Source organism: Brachionichthys hirsutus, chromosome 13 (assembly GCF_040956055.1).
Source record: "Brachionichthys hirsutus isolate HB-005 chromosome 13, CSIRO-AGI_Bhir_v1, whole genome shotgun sequence".
Taxonomy (NCBI): domain Eukaryota; kingdom Metazoa; phylum Chordata; class Actinopteri; order Lophiiformes; family Brachionichthyidae; genus Brachionichthys; species Brachionichthys hirsutus.
Window position 1 is genome coordinate 773840 of NC_090909.1, and position 20808 is coordinate 794647.

The 20808-nt window shown below is 56.2% G+C and overlaps 2 protein-coding genes across 2 annotated transcripts in view; both read right to left on the reverse strand.

The window, feature by feature from the left end:
• Nucleotides 1–1397: 1397 nt before the first annotated feature.
• Nucleotides 1398–9761, reverse strand: tgfbr2b (transforming growth factor beta receptor 2b). Its single transcript, XM_068746995.1, has 7 exons — nucleotides 9634–9761; nucleotides 8220–8361; nucleotides 7885–8075; nucleotides 4881–5653; nucleotides 4616–4757; nucleotides 2344–2468; nucleotides 1398–2148 (listed from the first exon to the last, which is right to left on the reverse strand). Exons 1-7 carry the CDS (start codon nucleotides 9740–9742, stop codon nucleotides 1933–1935), a joined length of 1698 nt encoding a protein of 565 aa, XP_068603096.1. The 5' UTR covers nucleotides 9743–9761; the 3' UTR covers nucleotides 1398–1932.
• A 5274-nt stretch (nucleotides 9762–15035) lies between these two features.
• The window catches only part of LOC137903366 (RNA-binding motif, single-stranded-interacting protein 3-like), a 57046-nt gene continuing 51273 nt past the window's right edge, over nucleotides 15036–20808 (reverse strand). The window contains exons 5-9 of the mRNA XM_068747519.1: nucleotides 19548–19572; nucleotides 18865–19012; nucleotides 16298–16390; nucleotides 15481–15599; nucleotides 15036–15099 (exon numbers count right to left, since the gene is read on the reverse strand). Of these exons, the coding sequence (XP_068603620.1) occupies nucleotides 15036–15099; nucleotides 15481–15599; nucleotides 16298–16390; nucleotides 18865–19012; nucleotides 19548–19572 (449 nt within the window). The remainder of the gene's footprint in view (nucleotides 15100–15480; nucleotides 15600–16297; nucleotides 16391–18864; nucleotides 19013–19547; nucleotides 19573–20808) is intronic.

The window sequence follows — 20808 nt, forward strand, 5'->3', positions numbered from 1 at the left end:
TTTTATCCGCCACCGATTAAAACGAGCACGATCCCCGTAGATTATAAAGGAGTCATTCGGTGTAATATTACTGCCTTGAAATTTAATGTAAAGAGTTTAATTGGTGATTTAATTTTTATACAAGACGATGATGTTCGCGCCGAACCCAAAGATCTCGGAGGAAACTGCTCCGTGACGTGTGTGGAGACAAATGATGAATGTTCAATGTTGCGTTGCCCTTGGTGTTCCGGACTGGCTGCTAATAAAGATTGATGCGTCTCATCATTCCGCGTCCCCCGGCAAACACAGGAGCGCCGCATTCATCATGTTCTTAAACTCGGGATGGAAGCGTCACAACTTCCACCAAGGCCTGTTCTGGAATAAGATCATCTGAAAACATGTAAAATAAATGTCCACGTTCTTGATTGATTGCTCGCGTTCATTTTGTGCTCACATTGTTTCATAAAACCACAGGACTGAGGCAGGAAGCATTATTGATTTATCTGAGGGGGGGGGGCAACAGTCCTCTTGTGTAATTTCATAAAAGGAGACCAGTTTGTTCTGCAGACTGCGGACACACAGAATATATCTTCCTCATGTCTGAAGGTTCGTTACACGCCGTGATATCGAACGCACAGATCTTCATCCTGCAGGCCGAGTCTCCTCTCAGCAGGAAGCGACGCAACTCAATCCTGAATTTTAGGTTTCAGACCCGACGCGTTCGTCTGCCTGATCTCCTTCCATCGACCGTTTGCAGCGAGCCCGGTACCCCCAAAGTTCATGATTTAAAAATGGAAATAAAATATTCATGCAGGGAAGAAATTGGACTGAAGTTCGATCTGTCTTACCACAGCTTTGGATCCGGAAGAACTTCTGGGAAGACGAGGAGGAGATAAGAGGAAGATGAGAGTGCAGCGGGAGATGGAAGGATGACGATGAAAACTGATGGGGGGGGGGGGGGGGGGTCATCATGGCGACTGGAAGGCGTGGACAAGACGGTCGTGGAGACCAAAACTTTATTGCAGGCTTAAGCGGCCGCAAATTTACACACACACACGCCCCCTGGGGAATGGTTTTAGCGCTGCACGCTTTCAAAGCTGCCCACCCCGCCGGCGTTCATCCCAAAGCAGGATGGCAGCGTTCAGCCTCACGGGACAAATGTCAGCTCAGCACTTTAAATCTGAAGGTCCAGAACTCAGTCGGTTCCAGAAGGTGCCGGGACCAGTAGAACCACTACGCCCTCTCCTGGTCGAAAAGCAAACTGCTGATGAAGACGGCTGGAGGGGCGTCCACCCTCTGGTCCAACACGCCAAACAACAGAAAGTAGGGATCAGGTTCGTCCCAGGACTCCTAGAAACCGGACATCCACGTAATAAAGTCTTTGATGACGACGTCATCATTTAGAGACAAACGTCAAACTCAGTCCGTTCAAACCTTTAATTATGCTTTACACGTTTACCGAGAAATGACCGGTACAGATCTGATATTACTGAAAGGCTGCGTGCAACGCCTTCCAGCACGCACACACACACACACACACACACACACACACACACACACACACACACGTCTTGTTCTACATTTAGTGTAAAAAATAAAAAACAAAAGTTGCACCTTGACAAACGGGAGAAGCTTCAACGTGGCCTCGATGCTCCCCGATGTCGGCTCCGACGACGTTAGCGAGCACTTTCCCTTTACTTCCTACAACCTGGAGCGTACGGCCGGAACAACGGACACCGACGGCGTCGGGTTTGTAAAGTGCAAATGGCGTTTAACGGAACCCGGATCCAGTCTTTGAAATGTGCAGAAGAAGAAAGTCGGTCGCTGCTGCTTGGATTCAGGTCCAGTCCCGTTTCATCTGACTCGCGTTCCGGTCTGTTCCTCCGTCACACACCCCCGCCGAACCCCCCAGCATCCCACGGGAATGTCCGGAAGTCCCGCCCCCACCTGCAGCTAGCAACCTGCAGGGGGCAGCGCTTCCGTGGAGCTCAGCTTCTCATCCACCACAGAGATCTCCTCGGGAACCTTCTCCTCCGAGTCGGAGCTGTCCGACAGCTTGTCCAGGTATTCCATGTCGTAGAAGCGCTCGGCGACGCACTGCGCCGTCAGACGGGCCTCCGGGTCGTGGTCCCAACACTCATCGATGGAGGCGCACACCGTCTGGATGCCCTGCAGGGGGAGCAGTGGAGCACAAACAACCAGTTCAACTCTGACCTCTGTTAGTGTAAAATCCATTTCTTATTTTTTTTAATCATCTGTCAAACTCGTTCATTTTGTCAGAAACAGAATTCCAGACTTTTGGGCTCCAGTTTGGTTCTTGATGCAACGAGTGCGTTTTTCCGGCGGCTCTGCGGCGCCCCCTACCGTGTGGTTGACCCAGCTGTTTGGGACCTCGGGCCTTCCTCTGTCCCGGATGACGCTGTCCTTCATGCTCTCGACACACGGGTGCTCCCTCAGGTTCCCGAAGGGAGGCTCGTACTCCTTCACCTCTGCACACAGGAAAGGGAGGCGCAGGAGATTTAGCCTTTAGCGCCCGCTCAAAGCCGACGGAGGGACACCCCAGGCCCGGCCCGGCACGGCCCGGCCCGTTGTTGCACAATAAGGAACAGGAATGCAGCAGAAACTAAAAAATGACGACGTTAACGAAAAGCAGAGCAGCGGCGTTTGACCCAACAACCCGTCAGCTGCCACCAGGCGTCTTAAGCCGAGGCAAGAACCCATTTCCTGTTCCTGAAGCCGGACCTGCAGGAACGCGAGGCCCACAGCCCGGATCGGCCCACGGAGTTCACACGAACGGGCCAGTCTTTACCAAACAGGCTAAAAAGAAGCTAACAGGAAGTTGTGACATCAGCAGACAGCAGCCGGACCGGAGCAACAGACGGCTCCTTTCAAAGCAAAGCTCCTCTGGTGTGGTTTAGTTCAAACACAGCCCCGCCCAAGCGGCGCCGCCGACCCGGTAACAGACCCGTCTCTGTTTGATCGGGCCCGAAGGCTGCGTTCAAAACAAGAACGCAGATCCACATGAGAAACCGGAGGCCAGACACGTTTAGCTTCGCTTCCGAACAACGGGCAGAGAATGAGAGCGCCGCGGCGTCGACAGCAGACGGGTCGGCCCGTCCCGCTCCGAACCGGACCCCCGGACCTACGCGTCATCCCCTCCATGGAGCTGTTGATGAGCCAACATCTGGAGAGCAGCTGCTCCTTTCTCCGTCCTGCTCAGCCAGTCCCACCCGGGCCCGAAGGCGTTCCTCCGTATGCAGCTCGGCATGCAACACCACACCGCTACCCCCCCCCCCCCCCCCAACCCCCCCGACTCAGTAACGCCCTCACGGTCTAAATCTGGACCGGCTAAATTATATAGAAGCATTTGAGAGCAGAGGCGGAGGTGGAGAACCACGGTGAGTCACACCTGTGCGGGTGTGAGGACGGAATCATTCCCGACTCCGCTCTGCTCCAGAATACCACCAGAGACACGGAGAGGGATGCAGGAAAGTCCCCAATCCGGTCCACGCGGGGGCGGAACCGGAGCGTCGCCCCCGTCTGTGTCGGGATGAGTCAAGCTGGATGCCTGTCTGGAGGCGCGGCGAGGCGGGAGAGTAATTAAACGCCGCCTCGGCCGCCCGACGGGAACGGAGACGGGAAGTGATGGGAAAACCGTCGGGAAAACACACCGCCGTCGTCCCTCAGACCACCCCCCCCGCGCAGCAACCTTTATCCACGGAGCCGCAGCATCCCGTCTGAGACGCAGCCCCGGGTTCCACTCTGGGAACAGAACATCTCGGGGAATGTCTTCTGTGCAAAACAGGAAACGGTCTATTTTCCTTTCGGAACGCGTACCCACGGGGCACGCACATTCTGGGAAGGAGGAGGGGGGGGGGGGCTGTGGGTCACTCAGCCATGTTTTCTCTTGAGGGGACTCCCGAGAATCGTAGCTGCGCAGTAAACTTCGGAACGATGGCGGTTCAACCTGCCGGAGACGGGAAGAGTCCGAAACCAGCCGGGCCAGAGAGACAGCGGCGGGAAGGGAAGTACGCGGCGGCGGGTCGACCGCGAGGGTCGCGCCGCTCCGGAGGGTCGACCGCGAGGGTCGCGCCGCTCCGGAGGGTCGACCGCGAGGGTCGCGCCGCTCCGGAGGGTCGACCGCGAGGGTCGCGCCGCACCGGAGGGTCGACCGCAAGGGTCGCGCCGCACCGGAGGGTCACGCCGCTCCGGAGGGTCGACCGCGAGGGTCGCGCCGCACCGGAGGGTCGACCGCAAGGGTCGCGCCGCACCGGAGGGTCACGCCGCTCCGGAGGGACGACCTCTCGATTGTCTGTGCCCTCTTTGAGTCACAGACAAAATGTGGTTGTCTTTGATTGATTACAGTAAAAGGCCACAGGTGATGCGTTCTTTGGGGGAGGGGCCACACAGTCAGAGACTCATGTTTAATGCAAAACGCAATCAATCGATAAACGCAGGGAAACGGAGGACAGGAAAGGAAGACGGACTAAAGGACACGTCCATCCGTCCGTCCTTCAGCTCCTGCTTCTCCTGGAGGCTACGTACCTGAAGTCAGGTGGCCACACCCCCTGCTTCCAGTCTTTATGCTAAGCTAAATGAAGCTAATCCTTTCATGGATGCCGGTCAATGAGCTTACCTCCGATGGCGCTACACCTGGAGATGACCTCCCACAGCACCAGAGCCATGGAATAAACGTCCGCCTGCTTGAAGGATTCGATGTTCTCCAGGTTGATCCGGGACTCCAGCACCTCCGGGGCCATGTACCTGGCCGTGCCCACCTGGGAGCGGACAGGGGGGGGGATTAAACCCACAAAGCTAGCTCCGAGCTAACGCTCGTCATCCCCACGTAATTTCGCGCTACATTCAGGGCCCGTGATTGGCTCTGAGCCCGACGGCCTTACCTGGCCGCTGTTGGCCAGCTCATCCACAGACAGCGTGTTGTCCAGGCGGAGGGCGAGGCCGAAGTCACACAGGCAGCAGGTGAGGTCGCCTTTCACCAGGATGTTGGAGCTCTTAATGTCCCGGTGGGCGATGGGCACCTTGTAGTGACCGCAGGTGGTGTGGTCGCTGTGCAGGTGCGCCACCCCCCGAGCCAGCGAGCCCCCCAGCACCCACAGGTCGTGCCAGGTGACGACGTGGTGGATCAGGTACTCCTGCAGGTTCCCCCGGGGGTGGTAGGCCGTGATCAGCCAGTACTGCCGCGGCACCTTCCTCTCCTCCGCCGTCAGGAAGTGCAGCACGTTGTCGTGCCTCAGGTCGGCGTCGGAGAAGATCTCCTTCTCGCTCTTCCAGGAGGCGTATTCCTCGTAGGAGAAGATCTTCACCGCCACCGTCTCGAAGCCCTGCTCGCGGCCCACGGAGGAGCCCCGCTTCAGCTTGGCTCTGTACACCTCGGCGAAGCGACCTTTCCCGACCTGCGCGTCCAGCTCGATGGGCAGCAGCTCCGTGTTGTGGTTGAGGTTGTTGGCGTGCGTGGAGCTGCTGTCCGAGCCGCCGTCGTCCATCATGATGCCGTGGGCGTCGCCGAAGTCCAGCAGCGGGCCCCTCTTCCGCCCGGAGCCGGCCTGCCCCTGCAGGTAGACCCGGTAGCCGTAGAAGGAGGTTACGACGAACACGGCCACGACCAGCAGCGGCACCAGGCTCACCAGGATGACCGCCACCGGGGAGTCCTTGGCTGAGGAAAGGGAGGCCGGGTTACCGCTCGACGCATCCGCCACGTCAAAGGACGCGCAGCCGACAAACAACGCAACAAGAAACGTTAAAAGTTCACGCGTCCTGACGGGAAAGTGATTTATGCGTCTACGTAAAGCACAAAGAGGGAAACGGCAGCGAGTGGGAGGCGACCGGGAGGCGAGTGGGAGGCGAGTGGGAGGCGACCGAGAAGCGAGTGGGAGGCGACCGAGAAGCGAGTGGGAGGCGACCGAGAAGCGAGTGGGAGGCGACCAGGAGGCGAGTGGGAGGCGACCGTGAGGGCGAGTGGGAGGCGACCGTGAGGGCAAGCGGGAGGCGACCGTGAGGGCGAGTGGGAGGCGACCGTGAGGGCAAGCGGGAGGCGACCGTGAGGGCGAGTGGGAGGCGACCGTGAGGGCAAGCGGGAGGCGACCGGGAGGGTAACGGGAGTCGACCGAGAGGCGACCGGGAGGGCGAGTGGGAGGCGAGTGGGAGGCGACCGGGAGGCGACCGAGAAGCGAGTGGGAGGCGAGTGGGAGGCGACCGTGAGGGCGAGTGGGAGGCGACCGTGAGGGCAAGCGGGAGGCGACCGTGAGGGCGAGTGGGAGGCGACCGTGAGGGCAAGCGGGAGGCGACCGTGAGGGCGAGTGGGAGGCGACCGTGAGGGCAAGCGGGAGGCGACCGGGAGGGTAACGGGAGTCGACCGAGAGGCGACCGGGAGGGCGAGTGGGAGGCGAGTGGGAGGCGACCGGGAGGGTAACCGGGAGTCGACCGAGAGGCGACCGGCGCCTCACTGGGTCAAAGACAGATGCAACAACCCGAGCTGTCCTTTTAGCCTCACGCTGCGTTTCTCCACTTTCTTTGGTTCCGATAATAAACTCGGATTCCGTCTCGGAACACGAAGAAGCCGCGACGACTGAAATAATTTCCTGGGCGCAGCAGGAACTCGACCCGTCCCTGTGGAATGTCTAGAAGCGCCGCAAAGCTAAAGTTAGCGCCCGGCCCACCAAACCCAGACCCGGCCCGGCCCGGTCCACCACTTATTGCGTGTCAGAGCTGCAGTGAGAACACACGCTTGTTGTTCTAGAAAAACAAGAGCAGCCAGAAATGGACTTTCGGAACCGCAGCTTCACGGCTCTGAAACCAAACCAAACCGTAAAACTCTGCTTGCCGGTTCGTTGCTTTGATTCCGACAGAGCTGATGGTTCTGGACGCGACGCCGCCCTCCGGTTCCCTTTTCAACAGGAAACCACATGTCTCAGACGGTTTGTTTTTATCTTCACGGAATGAGAAGCCGTTTCTCACAACAGAGCCGACTCTGTCCTCGCCCAGTTTTCACCAACACCCCCGCTCCCAGAGCCAGAACCGAGCCCGCAGGACAGAATGTTCTTCCCTCCGCCCAGGAGGTTCTGTTTATGACTGTTAGCAGGATTACAGAACAACTGCTGGTTGGATCTGGATGAATACAAATCTGAAGACGGGTCTTGTTCTGACTCAGATCCCATTAACTTTTAAGAGTGATCCGGAAACCCGTCCGGATACAAAAACATCTGGATCCCATTCATAATGGAGGCTTAAAAAAACTAACTCTTATCTGGTCAAATCTGCATTAAATTCAATCGCCAAGAATCCCCGTCATAAAAGGGGTCCGATATGAACCATGTCTTCTGGTTCTGATCCAGAAAGAGGTCACGGTGGTCCAAGCAACCGCTAAGGAACTAGCAGCCAATGACGAGCTACCGCTAAGGAACTAGCAGCCAATGACGAGCTACCGCTAAGGAACTAGCAGCCAATGACAAACAACCGCTAAGGAACTAGCAGCCAATGAACCAATGACGAGCAACCGCTAAGGAACTAGCAGCCAATAACAAACAACCGCTAAGGAACTAGCAGCCAACGACGAGCTACCGCTAAGGAACTAGCAGCCAATAACAAACAACCGCTAAGGAACTAGCAGCCAATGACGAGCTACCGCTAAGGAACTAGCAGCCATTGACGAGCTACAGCTAAGGAACTAGCAGCCAATGAACCAATGACGAGCTACCGCTAAGGAACTAGCGCTTCCTGGTGTCTGTGTTTGGAAGATCAACCCTGCTAGCAGCTATGTAGGTTAGCTTAGCATGAAGTCCAAGGGGAAACGGTTCACCTGAATCCATGACAAAGTGGGAGGAGCTTCTTGTCATTGCACCTTAAACATTTAAAAACAAACCAGAACACGGTTGGGCCTCGACTCACAGGCGTTGAAGAAGACCGTCTCGTTGCACTCGTCCTCCGAGCAGGAGCAGATGAAGAACTCCGAGCCCATGTCCTTCCTCTCCTTCATCTCACACTTGCTGTTGTTGTAACCGTCCAGAACCAGGCCGTAGAGGCTCCGGGCCGGGTTGTGGCAGACCGTGTCAAAGGTCACGTTGTCCTCTTTCTTCCTCCTTGGCAAGAGAAACCAGAAAGGACATAATGTCCCGCTTGTCCCCCCCGTCTCAGCTTCAGCTGACCCGAGCCCGAACGCCGCTACCAGCAGCACAACCCAAACCCGGACCCGCAGTCTGGATCAGAACCGGGCTCCGACTCACCAGATGCTGACGCACACGTCTTCCTTTTCCAGGCAGATGGCCGTGATGTCACACTCCACCGTGCAGCTTCCTGTACCTGCGCAGGTGCTCTCCTGCAGGTCGCAGAACTTACACAACCTCCTGAGCTTCACGACGTAGGCCTCTGCAACAGAGGAAGAGGAGGGTGAGGAAGGTGAGGTAGAGTTCCGTGCGACTCCACGACTCTTAAAACATCCGATATTTCACGGCGTGTAACAGGAAGTGATAAAACGTGCCCGGAGCACATGGGATCTAACGGACACGCCGCCTCCGTGTGAACAGGAAGCCCACCTGGGGGGGGGGGGGTGAAGACATGATCACATGACATCAGAGAGACACGTCAGACCCAGACAAGAAAGCAGACACAGGAAGTTGGCCTTCTGCTTCCTGTTTTCCTGCAGGGTTGCACAAAATCAGATAAACTAAGAGTAACTAGAAGCCACTGCTGGGGGGGCGTGTCATTTAAACCCAGGGGGCGGGGCCGTGGATGGTAATTGTCACCTGGGGCTGCTTGTAATTGCAGGGAGGATCTGCAGCAGCCGAAGCCGGTCGGTGCCGCCGGGGCGGAGTCCCGGGACGGCGAGCGACTCCGGATCAGAGAGGAACCGAAACAGAACCGTTTAAAGAACCCAGTGTTGCACGAACAGAACACAGAACGCTACAAATGATGGAACCTGTGATCCTGATCCAGACTCCGGTTTCTGTGATCCTGATCCAGACTCCGGTTTCTGTGATCCTGATCCAGACTCCGGGTTCTGTGATCCTGATCCAGACTCCGGGTTCTGTGATCCTGATCCAGACTCCGGGTTCTGCGATCCTGATCCAGACTCCGGTTTCTGCGATCCTGATCCAGACTCCGGTTTCTGCGATCCTGATCCAGACTCCGGTTTCTGCGATCCTGATCCAGACTCCGGGTTCTGTGATCCTGATCCAGACTCAGGTTCTGTGATCCTGATCCAGACTCAGGTTCTGTGATCCTGAGGAATCTTAGCCGATTCTTCAAGAACAAAGGCCTCCGGTTCTGGAATATTCCCGGTTTGCCTGCTCGTTTGGGTTCTGGTCTGGGTGGTTCTGGGTGAACTGGACTACCCGAGCCCAGAACCGGGCCGACCCCGCGTGGACAGTTCGCGTGACTTTGTAGTAAACATCTGATATAAACCCGCTGCGGGTCGAGTCGGCTCCATCAGACACCGGATGAGTAACGGTCCGGTTCGGTCCGGTCCCGTCCCGTCCCCGGGAGGAGACGCGAGGACGTGGAAGGCGTTCCAGGCCAAATAACGCACGGACCGAGGCGCTTTTCCGTTGCCGCGGTGACGTCGTTAAACCCATTTACACGAGTAATACATTAAAAGTTCACAAACTCCTCAAACGAACTTTAAGGCGATCTAGAACTCACCCGCGTCCAACCGAACCAAACCGGCGAGGATCAAAAGAACCGAAAACCGGAGCAGCTCCATGAACAAAGGCGCTGCTCGGTAACCGACGCGACTCCGACGGGCTCCCATCCGGACACCGCGAACGGTTCTCTGCTCCGGCAGGAGGCGCGCAGCTGCGCCGCGCACGGGTTCTGCCCTTTATGCACGTTGCGCGTAACAGGAAGTCTTCAGAGGGGCTGGACTCAGACCTGAAGCGACACGCTCGGGAAGAACCGGCGTGAACGGGACGCCCCACCTTCGGGGCGCGCGCGGGGTTAAGTCCCACCTCTCAGGTGTGGATCGGGAGCGCGCTTTTAATGCTGAGACGCCGAAGAGGATGAATTACGTTCCCGTGCTTCCTGCTTTTGGGACGGTTCCAGACGCAGTTAACCAATGACGTCACAGTGGGTGTGGTCACTCCATATCTCAGCGGTCGTTTTTATTGAAGGTGGGGGCGGGTTAGGGTTGCGTGCTCCAGCCATGACGTCATGTTTCACTCGTGACCCTTATTACGCGTCACGCAGGGGGCACTGAAGGAGGCCCTGAAGGGGGCGCTGTAGAGGCCGGAGCACAAAGAGGAATATCCTTCAAAATAAGGATGTTCTCATGCTGGCCGGCCCAATCAGCTGTCAGGGGGCGGGGCCTGTCACCTGGCCGGAGCTACAGGTGTGACTTTACCTCGGGTCCCCTCACCAGCACGGTGGTGTGTTGGTAGCATTATACCCTTTCAACTGGTGGCCCTGGTCTCGAATCCCGCTGTGGGAGTGGGGTGGAGCAGAGGTAGCGGGGTGGGCCCAGGGCCTTACCTGGGCGGAGTGAACTGGACCGGTCCACTCCACTCCGCCCAGGTGTGCCCTGGGTCTACCCTGCTGCCCCTGCTCCATTTCATTCCCGTAGTGGGATTCGAGACCAGGGCCATTTTACCCCCCCAAGCAATGCTTCCAACTATGCCACCGTGTTGGGGAGGAAGCCCCGCCCACTACTGGACCACGCCCACTACTGGAGCAAGAACGAAAAGGTTTGATCCTCAAGCTTCCAGGAAGCATGTCGGACCGGACTAGTCAGAGTAGTAAGGGACCGCTGACCCCCCAGTTGTTGATAAAAAGTAAAAAAAAAGACACCGTTTGGTGCCGACACGCCTCAATAAGGGGGCGTTTCCGGGTTCCCAGCATTCCCAGCGTTCCCAGCCTCAGCCCCGGATGATCCCGGCATCGCTCCGAACTGGAGGACTGTGTGTTTAACTGTTTAATAAAGGGCAAAACATCCCATAATATATGAGAACACCTTTCTGTGTTATCGACAGGAAGTCGTGCGTAAAGGAAGCGATGACTTCACATCCTCAATTCACACCTATTGTGGTCGGCGTGTTGGGGGCGGGGCCTCTCACAATGCGTCCTCTGCGTCCCCCGGGAGACGATTGTCCCACTCGTGTCTTTGGCTGGGATCATTCATCATGGGAATACTGGGAAGGCGGCATCTGGCAGAGAGACGTTCACGCTTCGTTTGGCAGGGGGCGCTAAAGGGGAGGCGTCGGATGGAGCCTGTTGTCAGGACAACAAGCTGCCTCGGGACATCACGGAGACGTTTACCTGACCGGTGTCCGGTTTCTGTCCGGCCTTCCTAAAATCTATCCAAACGTCACTCACCTTTTACTCTCCTCCTCTTGTCTCACCAATCAGCTCCACCTCATTCTGTGGAAAGACACGCCCCTCGCCCCGCCCCCCTCACCCAGTGGCGACGCTGTGTGTGTGCGTGGCTCTGCACTCCTTTCAGATGGTTTGCTGCACCCTGGTGGAGCTCGGCTGCTACATCTCTCTGAGCGAGGAGGCGGAGCGAGGAGGAGGGGCCAGGGGACACGTGTCGCCACGGCGTCGACCCGGAGGCGACAAGGACGGCCATTGATTGGGCCTAAATGAGAGCGGAGGAGAGGATTGATTGCCATCGATCCGCGCCGTCCTCCAGCAGGCGCCGCCATCTCTGATTATTGACCACTTCACGCCCAATCAGGTGCGTGAGCACGGGGGGGGGGGTCCCATCGAGAGGCTGTAATTATGAGGAAGGTCACCGCCATCAGGCTGGACGATAATAACAGGGCTTCCTGCCTCAATTCAGTCGTGTGGATACCGGGAATACCGGGAAGGACGCTCCGTGCACGGCGAGCGTTTGAGACCAGGACACAGAAAAACTTCTTTAAACACATTTTTTTTATTGAAAGCTTCATCAGAGAGAGAAAAAAAGAAACAACTCATCAAAGCGAAGTCGGATCCGAACATCCACAGACGGACGGATCCCAAAAAGATCGATCGGCCACGCTAGCGGCGTGTGCGAGGCGTTACCATGGCGCCCTCAGCGCTGAAACAACATGGACAACAAACGGAAAGAGGAAAGCAACGACTCAAACACTCTGCTGTCCTCATAACGAGTTCCTATTTGATCTGGGAATGGATCCCATGCCCGCCGCGACGGAGCTGCTGATTGGCCGTTCCTGGGGTTGTGTGGCCAACCGAGAGCTCTCAAATAGGTAGATCGAAGGATCAATGAAACAGTACAGCGCCTCCTCTTCTGTGTGTGCGTGCGTGTTATTGAGCCGTGGTCCTCCTCTCCTCGCCGTGGGAGGCGGAGACTCGCTCTAAAACACCTGGATCGACGGTCGACGGCTGCAGCAGGACGAGTGGGACACGTGACTCGCTCCGGGGACACTCGGGGAGTTAACGGCGTTCTGGATCGCGTCGGATTCAGCGAGAAAGGACGAGGCGGTGATGTCATTGAGCTAAGACAGGATGGTGATGACATCACAGGTCACGTCTCCCTCGAGAGGAGACGCCTCCGTGTTGTCCTAATCCTAAAACGACGCTTTCTCTACAACGGTTTGATCGTTTGGGGGACCAGGCGCATCGTTTGGGGGACCAGGCGCATCGTTTGGGGCACCAGGCGCATCGTTTGGGGGACCAGGCGCATCGTTTGGGGCACCAGGCGCATCGTTTGGAGCACCAGGCGCATCGTTTGGAGCACCAGGCGCATCGTTTGGAGCACCAGGCGCATCGTTTGGGGCACCAGGCGCATCGTTTGGGGCACCAGGCGCATCGTTTGGGGCACCAGGCGCATCGTTTGGGGGACCAGGCGCATCGTTTGGAGCACCAGGCGCATCGTTTGGGGCACCAGGCGCATCGTTTGGGGCACCAGGCGCATCGTTTGGAGCACCAGGCGCATCGTTTGGAGCACCAGGCGCATCGTTTGGGGCACCAGGCGCATCGTTTGGAGCACCAGGCGCATCGTTTGGAGCACCAGGCGCATCGTTTGGAGCACCAGGCGCATCGTTTGGGGCACCAGGCGCATCGTTTGGGGCACCAGGCGCATCGTTTGGAGCACCAGGCGCATCGTTTGGAGCACCAGGCGCATCGTTTGGGGCACCAGGCGCATCGTTTGGGGCACCAGGCGCATCGTTTGGAGCACCAGGCGCATCGTTTGGAGCACCAGGCGCATCGTTTGGAGCACCAGGCGCATCGTTTGGAGCCCTCTCTGGGTCTTATCCAATCATCTTCCTCTCTTTAGCATCTCAGAGGTGAAGGGGGTCGATGTGGGAGTCGGCATCCAGAGCCAGGTTGTTTCCATGGTAACAGATGCAGATCACAGTTCAAGACTTTTGTAGGATGCTAACCGAACTAGCTTCTAATGAGCAGCCTTGACATTATCCAGTTTAACCACGGACCATGTTTAAGATCAATTACAAATGAATTATTCAGGTTCAGGGGTGCTGGTGGAGGTTACTTGAGGACAGACCAGGCCGGCTGTGTTTGTGCTGAGTTAACTAACCAGCTTCAAAGGTCTATCGGACACGCCTTCTTGATCCAATCGGCGCCGAGAAGAACCTCAAAGTTTATGCAATCGTTGTGACTTAACGCTAACCTGATGCTCCAAAAACGTTGGTGATGTCTACACGAGATAAGGGGCGGGTCAAACAGCGGCGGCGGCGAGATCCGCTCGCGTTCGGTCTGATTGAGAGGCAGAATCTGGGAGCGATGATCCCGCGGGGGCCGTGGAGCGCAGCCAGCGGCGTTAGCCAACCTGTCTCCGAAACGTTCCCAGCAGGATCTGAGACAGAGACGGCGTGAAGACGAGAAGAGGAAGGAGAAGAAGGACGTGGGCGGGGCTGCGAATACTGTTTGATGTGTGAGCGTGTGATAAAAGGAGCCGGGAACCCGCGAGGAGAGGACGGGAAGGATTGTAACGACTGGTCCTGCCATCAAGGTCAAAGGTCAAAGTAAAGAATGACGACAACAGCGACAACAACAACAACAACATCATCAACAACAACATCAAAAGTGGAGAAAGGAAAGTGGAGCGGAACTCTGGTCCAGAGAGTCTCTTGATCTTTGGTATAAAAATGGCCGCCCACGGCTGCATTTGATCCACGACTAGAAACACGACAGAAATTGTCAACAATTTCTTCTATTGCTTTTCCTACTGAAGTCTACGCAAGTTTTAGCTCTCTGGCAGAAACGCCTTTTAACTCTAGTTTTTATTTCATTTTTATTTATTTATGTACTTTTTTTTAGTTGTTTTGTCTTTTTGCAGCGTGACAAGCAAAGCGGGCTAAAAACATCTTTAAAGCTCATAAAAAAGGTCAAATGTGGCCGATAAAAAGCACGACAATGAGAATTAAAAAAACAAGCTCGACAGCCGGCGTTCGGAGGAAAGTCTCCCCCAGCAGACGTTTGATCTCTTCTGACACTTATTTACCTCTGACATAATAATTATCAAAGAAGCTTTTCTCTATTAAACCTGTACAGCTTATGTGATAGATTCTGTTTTCCGTCTCTTTTTAAAACGTATTTATTTGTATTTATTTCCCCACAACCAGACGTCAGACTGTAAAAAGTTCCCGGTGCCCTTCAAATTAAGGCCATGAAGATTCAGGAAAGGAAAAGACCCCCAAAGACTTTGAATATATCTAGAAAACTAAAATTTAACACTAGAACATAAAAAAGAGTGAAAAGAAACGATAGCTTAATATCTGAGGAAGACAATCTCACGTATCTCAAACTTGACTCCTCCTTCCGAATTACAAAATAAACTTCATCACCTGCCGGCGCATTCAAACGTTGTTTTTGTTACATTTTACGGTTTTTAAATTCTATTGGTTGAGATTTTTCTTTGAGAAACATTTCAAGCTTCAGCCCGGCCCCCCAGGCAGGAAACATCTCCACTTCTTTGCACTGTGCCCAGCAGCCCCCCCCGCCCCCCCGCCCCCTTCCTCTGAGCTCTTTACCTCCTCCTTGCGTCTTTTCTATTTTCTCGGAGGCCAGGTAGGAAATGAAAAAGTCTCTTTTTTTGGTGCCTGGGCGATCTGGAAGAGATCTGTCGTTCTTTCATCTTCCTCCATTCACAGTGCAGCAACCTCCCGTCTCAAGGCAACGCTGTCACATGAACATTCATTCAGGCCGGCGCTATCTGAGGAGAGGAGGGAGGAGGGAGGGGAGGGAGGAGGGGGGGGGAGGGGAGAGAGGGGAGAGAGGAGAGAGGAGAGAGGAGAGAGGAGAGAGGAGAGAGGAGAGAGGAGGAGGGAGGAGAAGAGAGGAGAGAGGAGAGAGGAGAGAGGAGAGAGGAGGAGGGAGGAGAAGAGAGGAGAGGGGAGAGAGGAGAGAGGAGGGAGGAGAGAGGAGGGAGGAGAGGGGAGAGAGGAGAGAGGAGGAGGGAGGAGAAGAGAGGAGAGGGGAGAGAGGAGAGAGGAGAGAGGAGGGAAGTCGACGGCGTCCAGATTACAGGAAACCAGCGCGGCCGGTTAGCGATTAGCTACGCAATGCTAGTGGGGGGGGTTAGGGACTTACTTGGACTGGTACGAGTAGGCGTGGTCGGCAGCGCCGTCCACCTGGATCTGTTGCTGCTGTCCACTCACCTCCTGAGACGAGGGGGCCACCGCCTGGGGGGAGGCGTCCGTCACCACTCCCTGAGGACACGCGGGGGGGGGGGGGTGAGGGCGAGCGAATCAAACGCACACAAAACTGACGTTAGCATTCTGGGTGTGGCCCGGCGCCGCCGCTCAATCACCTTTAACAAGCTTTCAAGAATGGAGCGTCTCGTCCATACATCAGCCCCGCCCCCCCGCGGGCCGAGCCACCACCACATCCCTCTCCTCCGTCCCGCTCCTTCACCGTGACGTTTCTGGCACCCTCTAAATGGGAGGGGGGGGGCGACTAATGGGTCTGTCAGCAGGAACGCCGCCGCCGGGCTACCCGGAGCGCCGTGGCTGACGGATGCGAGCGTGTTCCAGCCCCCCCTCTGGTTTGGACCGTCACTGCGTCTCACTTCAGCTCCCGTCATCGAGACCCGACTTCCAGTCCATCTGAACGCTCCTGACAGCCGCCCCCCCCCCGCCCCCCCCCCCGCCCCACTCCCACCCGCCAGCCCGCCGGGCCGCCTTCATCACTCCTCGAGCGGAACCGACTGAAGCTCAGACGGCGGCCGAGGAAGCCGCGCGGCCGGCGCCGTGCTTCAACCTTCAGGTGAGCACAGAGGTGTGAGCGAGCGATGATGTCATCGCCCCAGGTGGGCGTGAGCGAGCGATGATGTCATCGCCCCAGGTGGGCGTGAGCGAGCGATGATGTCATCGCCCCAGGTGGGCGTGTGCGTGTTTGAGGCTCTTACTTCGACAGGGACGGCCGTTGGAGGCACCGGCGTGTACTGGGGAATGTAGGCCCCTTGCATAGGCGCGGCGGCGGCGGCGGCGGCTGTCATGTACTGAAGCACAAACACAAGAGACACACGTCAGAATGTGCACGCACACACACACCAGCAACACGCCTCCCTGGACGGCATCCCCCTGCTGCTAACAAGAGGCTGCAGTGCGCCCGGCCTCCTTTGGGGGGCGCTGACGGAACGTGTGAACCCAGGAGGAGACGCACGGGAGGCAGACGGAGGAGTTAGAGGAGGAAGACTCGCCCAAAACTTCACAGGCCGACAAATGAGTCAGGAGGAGGATCAAATAAAAACGGGAATGATGGGAGGGAGGGGGGGAAGCAGGAGGTCTGTGCCCCCCCCCCCCCCTCCCTCCATGATGGCCATTCTACAGGCATCTGCTTCCCCTTCATGAAGGCATAAAAAGACTCTCTGTCCGGCGGTCTGTGTCGGGACCATGCACGAGAATGTGTGTGTGTGTCTGTGTGTGTCTGTGTGTGTCTGTGTGTGTCTGTGTGTGAGACAGAAGACGACCTCGAGACTTCGATCTGAGATAATCCCAGATCGAAGCCACCAGGCTGTCTCTCCACCTCTCCTCGCCATCCTGCTGTTTTTTCCGGTGGGCGTATCCCGGGTTGAACCAGGTTTAACCGGGCCTAACTGGGTCTAACCGGGTCTAACTGGGTCTAACCGGGCCTAACCGGGTCTAACCGAGTCTAACCGGGCCTAACCGGGTCTAACCGGGCCTAACCGGGTCTAACTGGGTCTAACCGGGCCTAACTGGGTCTAACCGGGCCTAACTGGGTCTAACCGGGTCTAACTGGGTCTAACCGAGTCTAACTGGGTCTAACCGAGTCTAACCGGGCCTAACCGGGCCTAACTGGGTCTAACCGGGTCTAACTGGGTCTTACTGGGTCTAACCGGGTCTAACTGGGTCTAACCGAGTCTTACTGGGTCTAACCGGGCCTAACTGGGTCTAACCGGGTCTAACGAGATAATATTCCTAAAGTCACCTGTAACTCTGGAATAACGTCCGTCCGCAATGCTGCCGCTCCGTCGCCATGACTAACGGGAATGACTAAAACGTAGCGTAGCATGCTAGTGGATCCGAACGCAGCCTGTCGTTTGGTTTATTGAACCGATCTAAAGGTTGATCAATGAACCAAAACGCAGCTAAAGGCCGGCGGGAGGACGACGGCGTTTGGTCTCTCAAAGCCGCTCTCAGGTATTTAAGCGACACCAGGTGCCCATCTGACGAGGTTTATAGTCGTGTTAGCTGCTAATATTAGCATGTGCTGAGCTCCTTTCGCCCCCTATTTGATGCATCGTTATTGACGAAATGATCGATCGGTTCAGCTCTGGTCTGAAATACTAGAAAGACGACGACGCGTGAACAAATTTTCATTTTCTTTATAATCAGGATTCGGAATGTCAGGTAAAGGTTGGAGTGTCAAGCTGATGTCATTAGAACACAGGATCGCCATGCCGACGTGCGGAGACGCTACAACAGAAGCGAGCGTTGTTCAGTCGACCGCCGGCGCTGAGCAAAGGTTAAATATAGCCGCGCATCGCCATGGAGACGCAGAAAAACACCCGTCCTGAGACGTACCAACAGAGAACCGAGGGAAATAGAGAGGAAGGCGCTTCACACAAATCTGTCTGCAGCCAACAGCGGAGCTGTCAATCAGAGCCGTCACCATGACAACAGAGATGTAGGTTCTACACGCTACGACAGGAAGACAGGAATGGGATGGACAACAAAGAGGGGAGGTCACCGCTTGTCATGTCAGACAGCGTGCGGCGACAGGAAGTGGGCGTAACTAAACTCAAAGCACCGACAGGAAGTGGGCGTAACTAAACTCAAAGCACCGACAGGAAGTGGGCGTAACTAAACTCAAAGCACCGACAGGAAGTGGGCGTAACTAAACTCAAAGCACCGACAGGAAGTGGGCGTAACTAAACTCAAAGCAACGACAGGAAGTGGGCGTAACTAAACTCAAAGCACCGACAGGAAGTGGGCGTAACTAAACTCAAAGCAACGACAGGAAGTGGGCGTAACTAAACTCAAAGCAATGACAAAGCCAACATGGAGTCACAGCCCCTGACAGCTCACCTGGAAGCACATGGGTGGTGTGCTAAACACACACACACACACACACACACCCGCCTGCCCCCGGGGCATCTGGGTGAGGGCAGGAAGTGATCCTGACGTGTGATCTGGACGGCGAGGGAGGCGGGAGCAGAGCGTTCTCCGTTTCCGGCAGCGACGGCACACGGGGTAAAAGCAACAACGGGGCAGAACGCATGTGGCAACAGCCTGACTGTACAGGAAACGTAAGCTCCGCCCCTTTCTCAACGTGTTTGTTTCTGATCTAAACAAACAATATTTTCTGAGCCCGCCTCCAGCGTCGGACGGCGCCGCTAGCACGCTGGCGTGAGAACCCAGAGGTATCGAGTTCATTACGTTCCGGTTGTGATAACGAGGCTGGCGTGTGTTGTGCGAGTCGTTGGGGGGGGGGGGGGGGGCGGGTACTCACGCTTCCTGTCGTGCCCAGGGACAGATGGTTCATCTGCTGGGTGATCGGGCCCATCATACTGGCAGGCTGCATGGACATCGTGTGATCCATGCCTGGCGTGATCACTGCACCCTGGAGGAGGAGCCAAAGGGGGAACACGTATGAGTACCTGCAGGAGGCGCGGTGCAAACAGGAGGAGGAGGAGCAGGAGGCGGGAGGGGGGAGTGACCACAAACATACAAGCCGTGAAAACAGAGGGATGGGAGAACGACGCTCCCAGATCAATAAGTGGATCTGATCGGGTTTGTGCTTCATTGATTACCAATCAGGAAATCTCCCCCCGTTTGGCGTGTTTTTGGGAGATGAAACTCGTTGTTGCTCTTTCATCCCGTCATGACAGCGTCCTCCTCCTCCTCCTCCTCCTCCTCCTCTCGCTGTCTAAGCCTGCATCCGCACTCGTGCACACGCGTGACCCAGAGGGCGCTGCGTGCACGCGAGCGCGGCCCGTTGAAGAACAAACCGTGCAGACGCCGCCTGTCAGAGAGGCTCTGCTGCATTCACACGGAGACGCACGCAAGCTTAATGTGATCCAGAGTCTCGCCTCAGCACAAAGACAGAGGAACGCCGTGGAATGCTGAGCTCGGTGGGGGGGGGGGGGGGGGGGGGTTCAAGTTACACCAGCGCTTTTTAACTTCAGGCTTTACCTCGCTGCGACCGAGTAAATGCTTCCTGTGGGGGAGTTTAATAAAAACGGGTAACGATTGTAATTTGCTCGTTTCTTTGCCCAGAGTTTCACCTCACAGGCGGGATAAGATGTCCTCGTTGGATGTGGAACCTCTGAAAGGTGAAAACGCAGCCAAAGCATCAGGTTTCCTTTTATATATGTGTAACCAGTAATCGGTGCGAAGTTCTGAAAAAGGTGCTACAGCTACATGCTAATAAAATAAAATAAAAGAGTGTACAAAAAGGCCCGGCCTAAAATATCTCATTAGAATACTATAACTCAATTAAATACAGTCACGTTCTGAAGACCCCGTCGCTAAACGGGCACGCCGTTAAACGAGTCCATCGCTAAACGGGCACGCCGTTAAACGAGTCCATCGCTAAACGAGCACGCCGCTAAACGAGCACGCCGTTAAACGAGCACGCCGCTAAACGAGCACGCCGTTAAACGAGTCCATCGCTAAACGAGCACGCCGCTAAACGAGCACGCCGTTAAACGAGTACGCCGTTAAACGAGTACGCCGTTAAACGAGTACGCCGTTAAACGAGTACGCCGCTAAACGAGCACGCCGCTAAACGAGTACGCCGTTAAACGAGTACGCCGTTAAACGAGTACGCCGTTAAACGAGCACGCCGCTAAACGAGCACGCCGTTAAACGAGTACGCCGTTAAACGAGCACGCCGCTAAACGAGTACGCCGTTAAACGAGTACGCCGTTAAACGAGTCTATCGCTAAACGGACACGCCGTTAAACGAGTCCATCGCTAAACGGGCACGCCGCTAAACGAGTACGCCGTTAAACGAGCACGCCGTTAAACGAGTACGCCGTTAAACGAGTCTATCGCCAAACGGGCACGCCGTTAAACGAGTCCATCGCTAAACGGGCACGCCGCTAAACGAGTACGCCGTTAAACGAGCATGTCGTTAAACGAGTACGCCGTTAAACGAGTCCGTCGCTAAACGGGCACGCCGCTAAACAAGTACGCCGTTAAACGAGCATGTCGTTAAACGAGTACGCCGTTAAACGAGTCCGTCGCTAAACGGGCGCGCCGCTAAACAAGTACGCCGATGAAGAGTCAGACAGAGAGAAGGAGGAAGAATGAGAGAGGAGTCTGAGGGCTATATGAGGAGAAAGCGAGGGAGGACGGAGGAGAGGAAGGGAAGCTGTGGGCTAACCTGTTAGCGGCTGACAATGGAACGGAATGGGGGGGCGGGGGGGTCAACGGAAAAGCTTCATTCACA

Bases quoted from the DNA above. Each gene is read 5' to 3' on its own strand.
- tgfbr2b (XM_068746995.1), bottom strand. From the start codon at position 9,742: ATGGGAGCCCGTCGGAGTCGCGTCGGTTACCGAGCAGCGCCTTTGTTC. The intron at 8,076-8,219 runs GTGAGTCGGAGC...TCTCTTGCCAAG, and splicing joins GACGTGTGCGTCAGCATCTG to GAGGAAGAAAGAGGACAACG. The intron at 4,758-4,880 runs GTAAGGCCGTCG...GTCCGCTCCCAG, and splicing joins AGCTGGCCAACAGCGGCCAG to GTGGGCACGGCCAGGTACAT.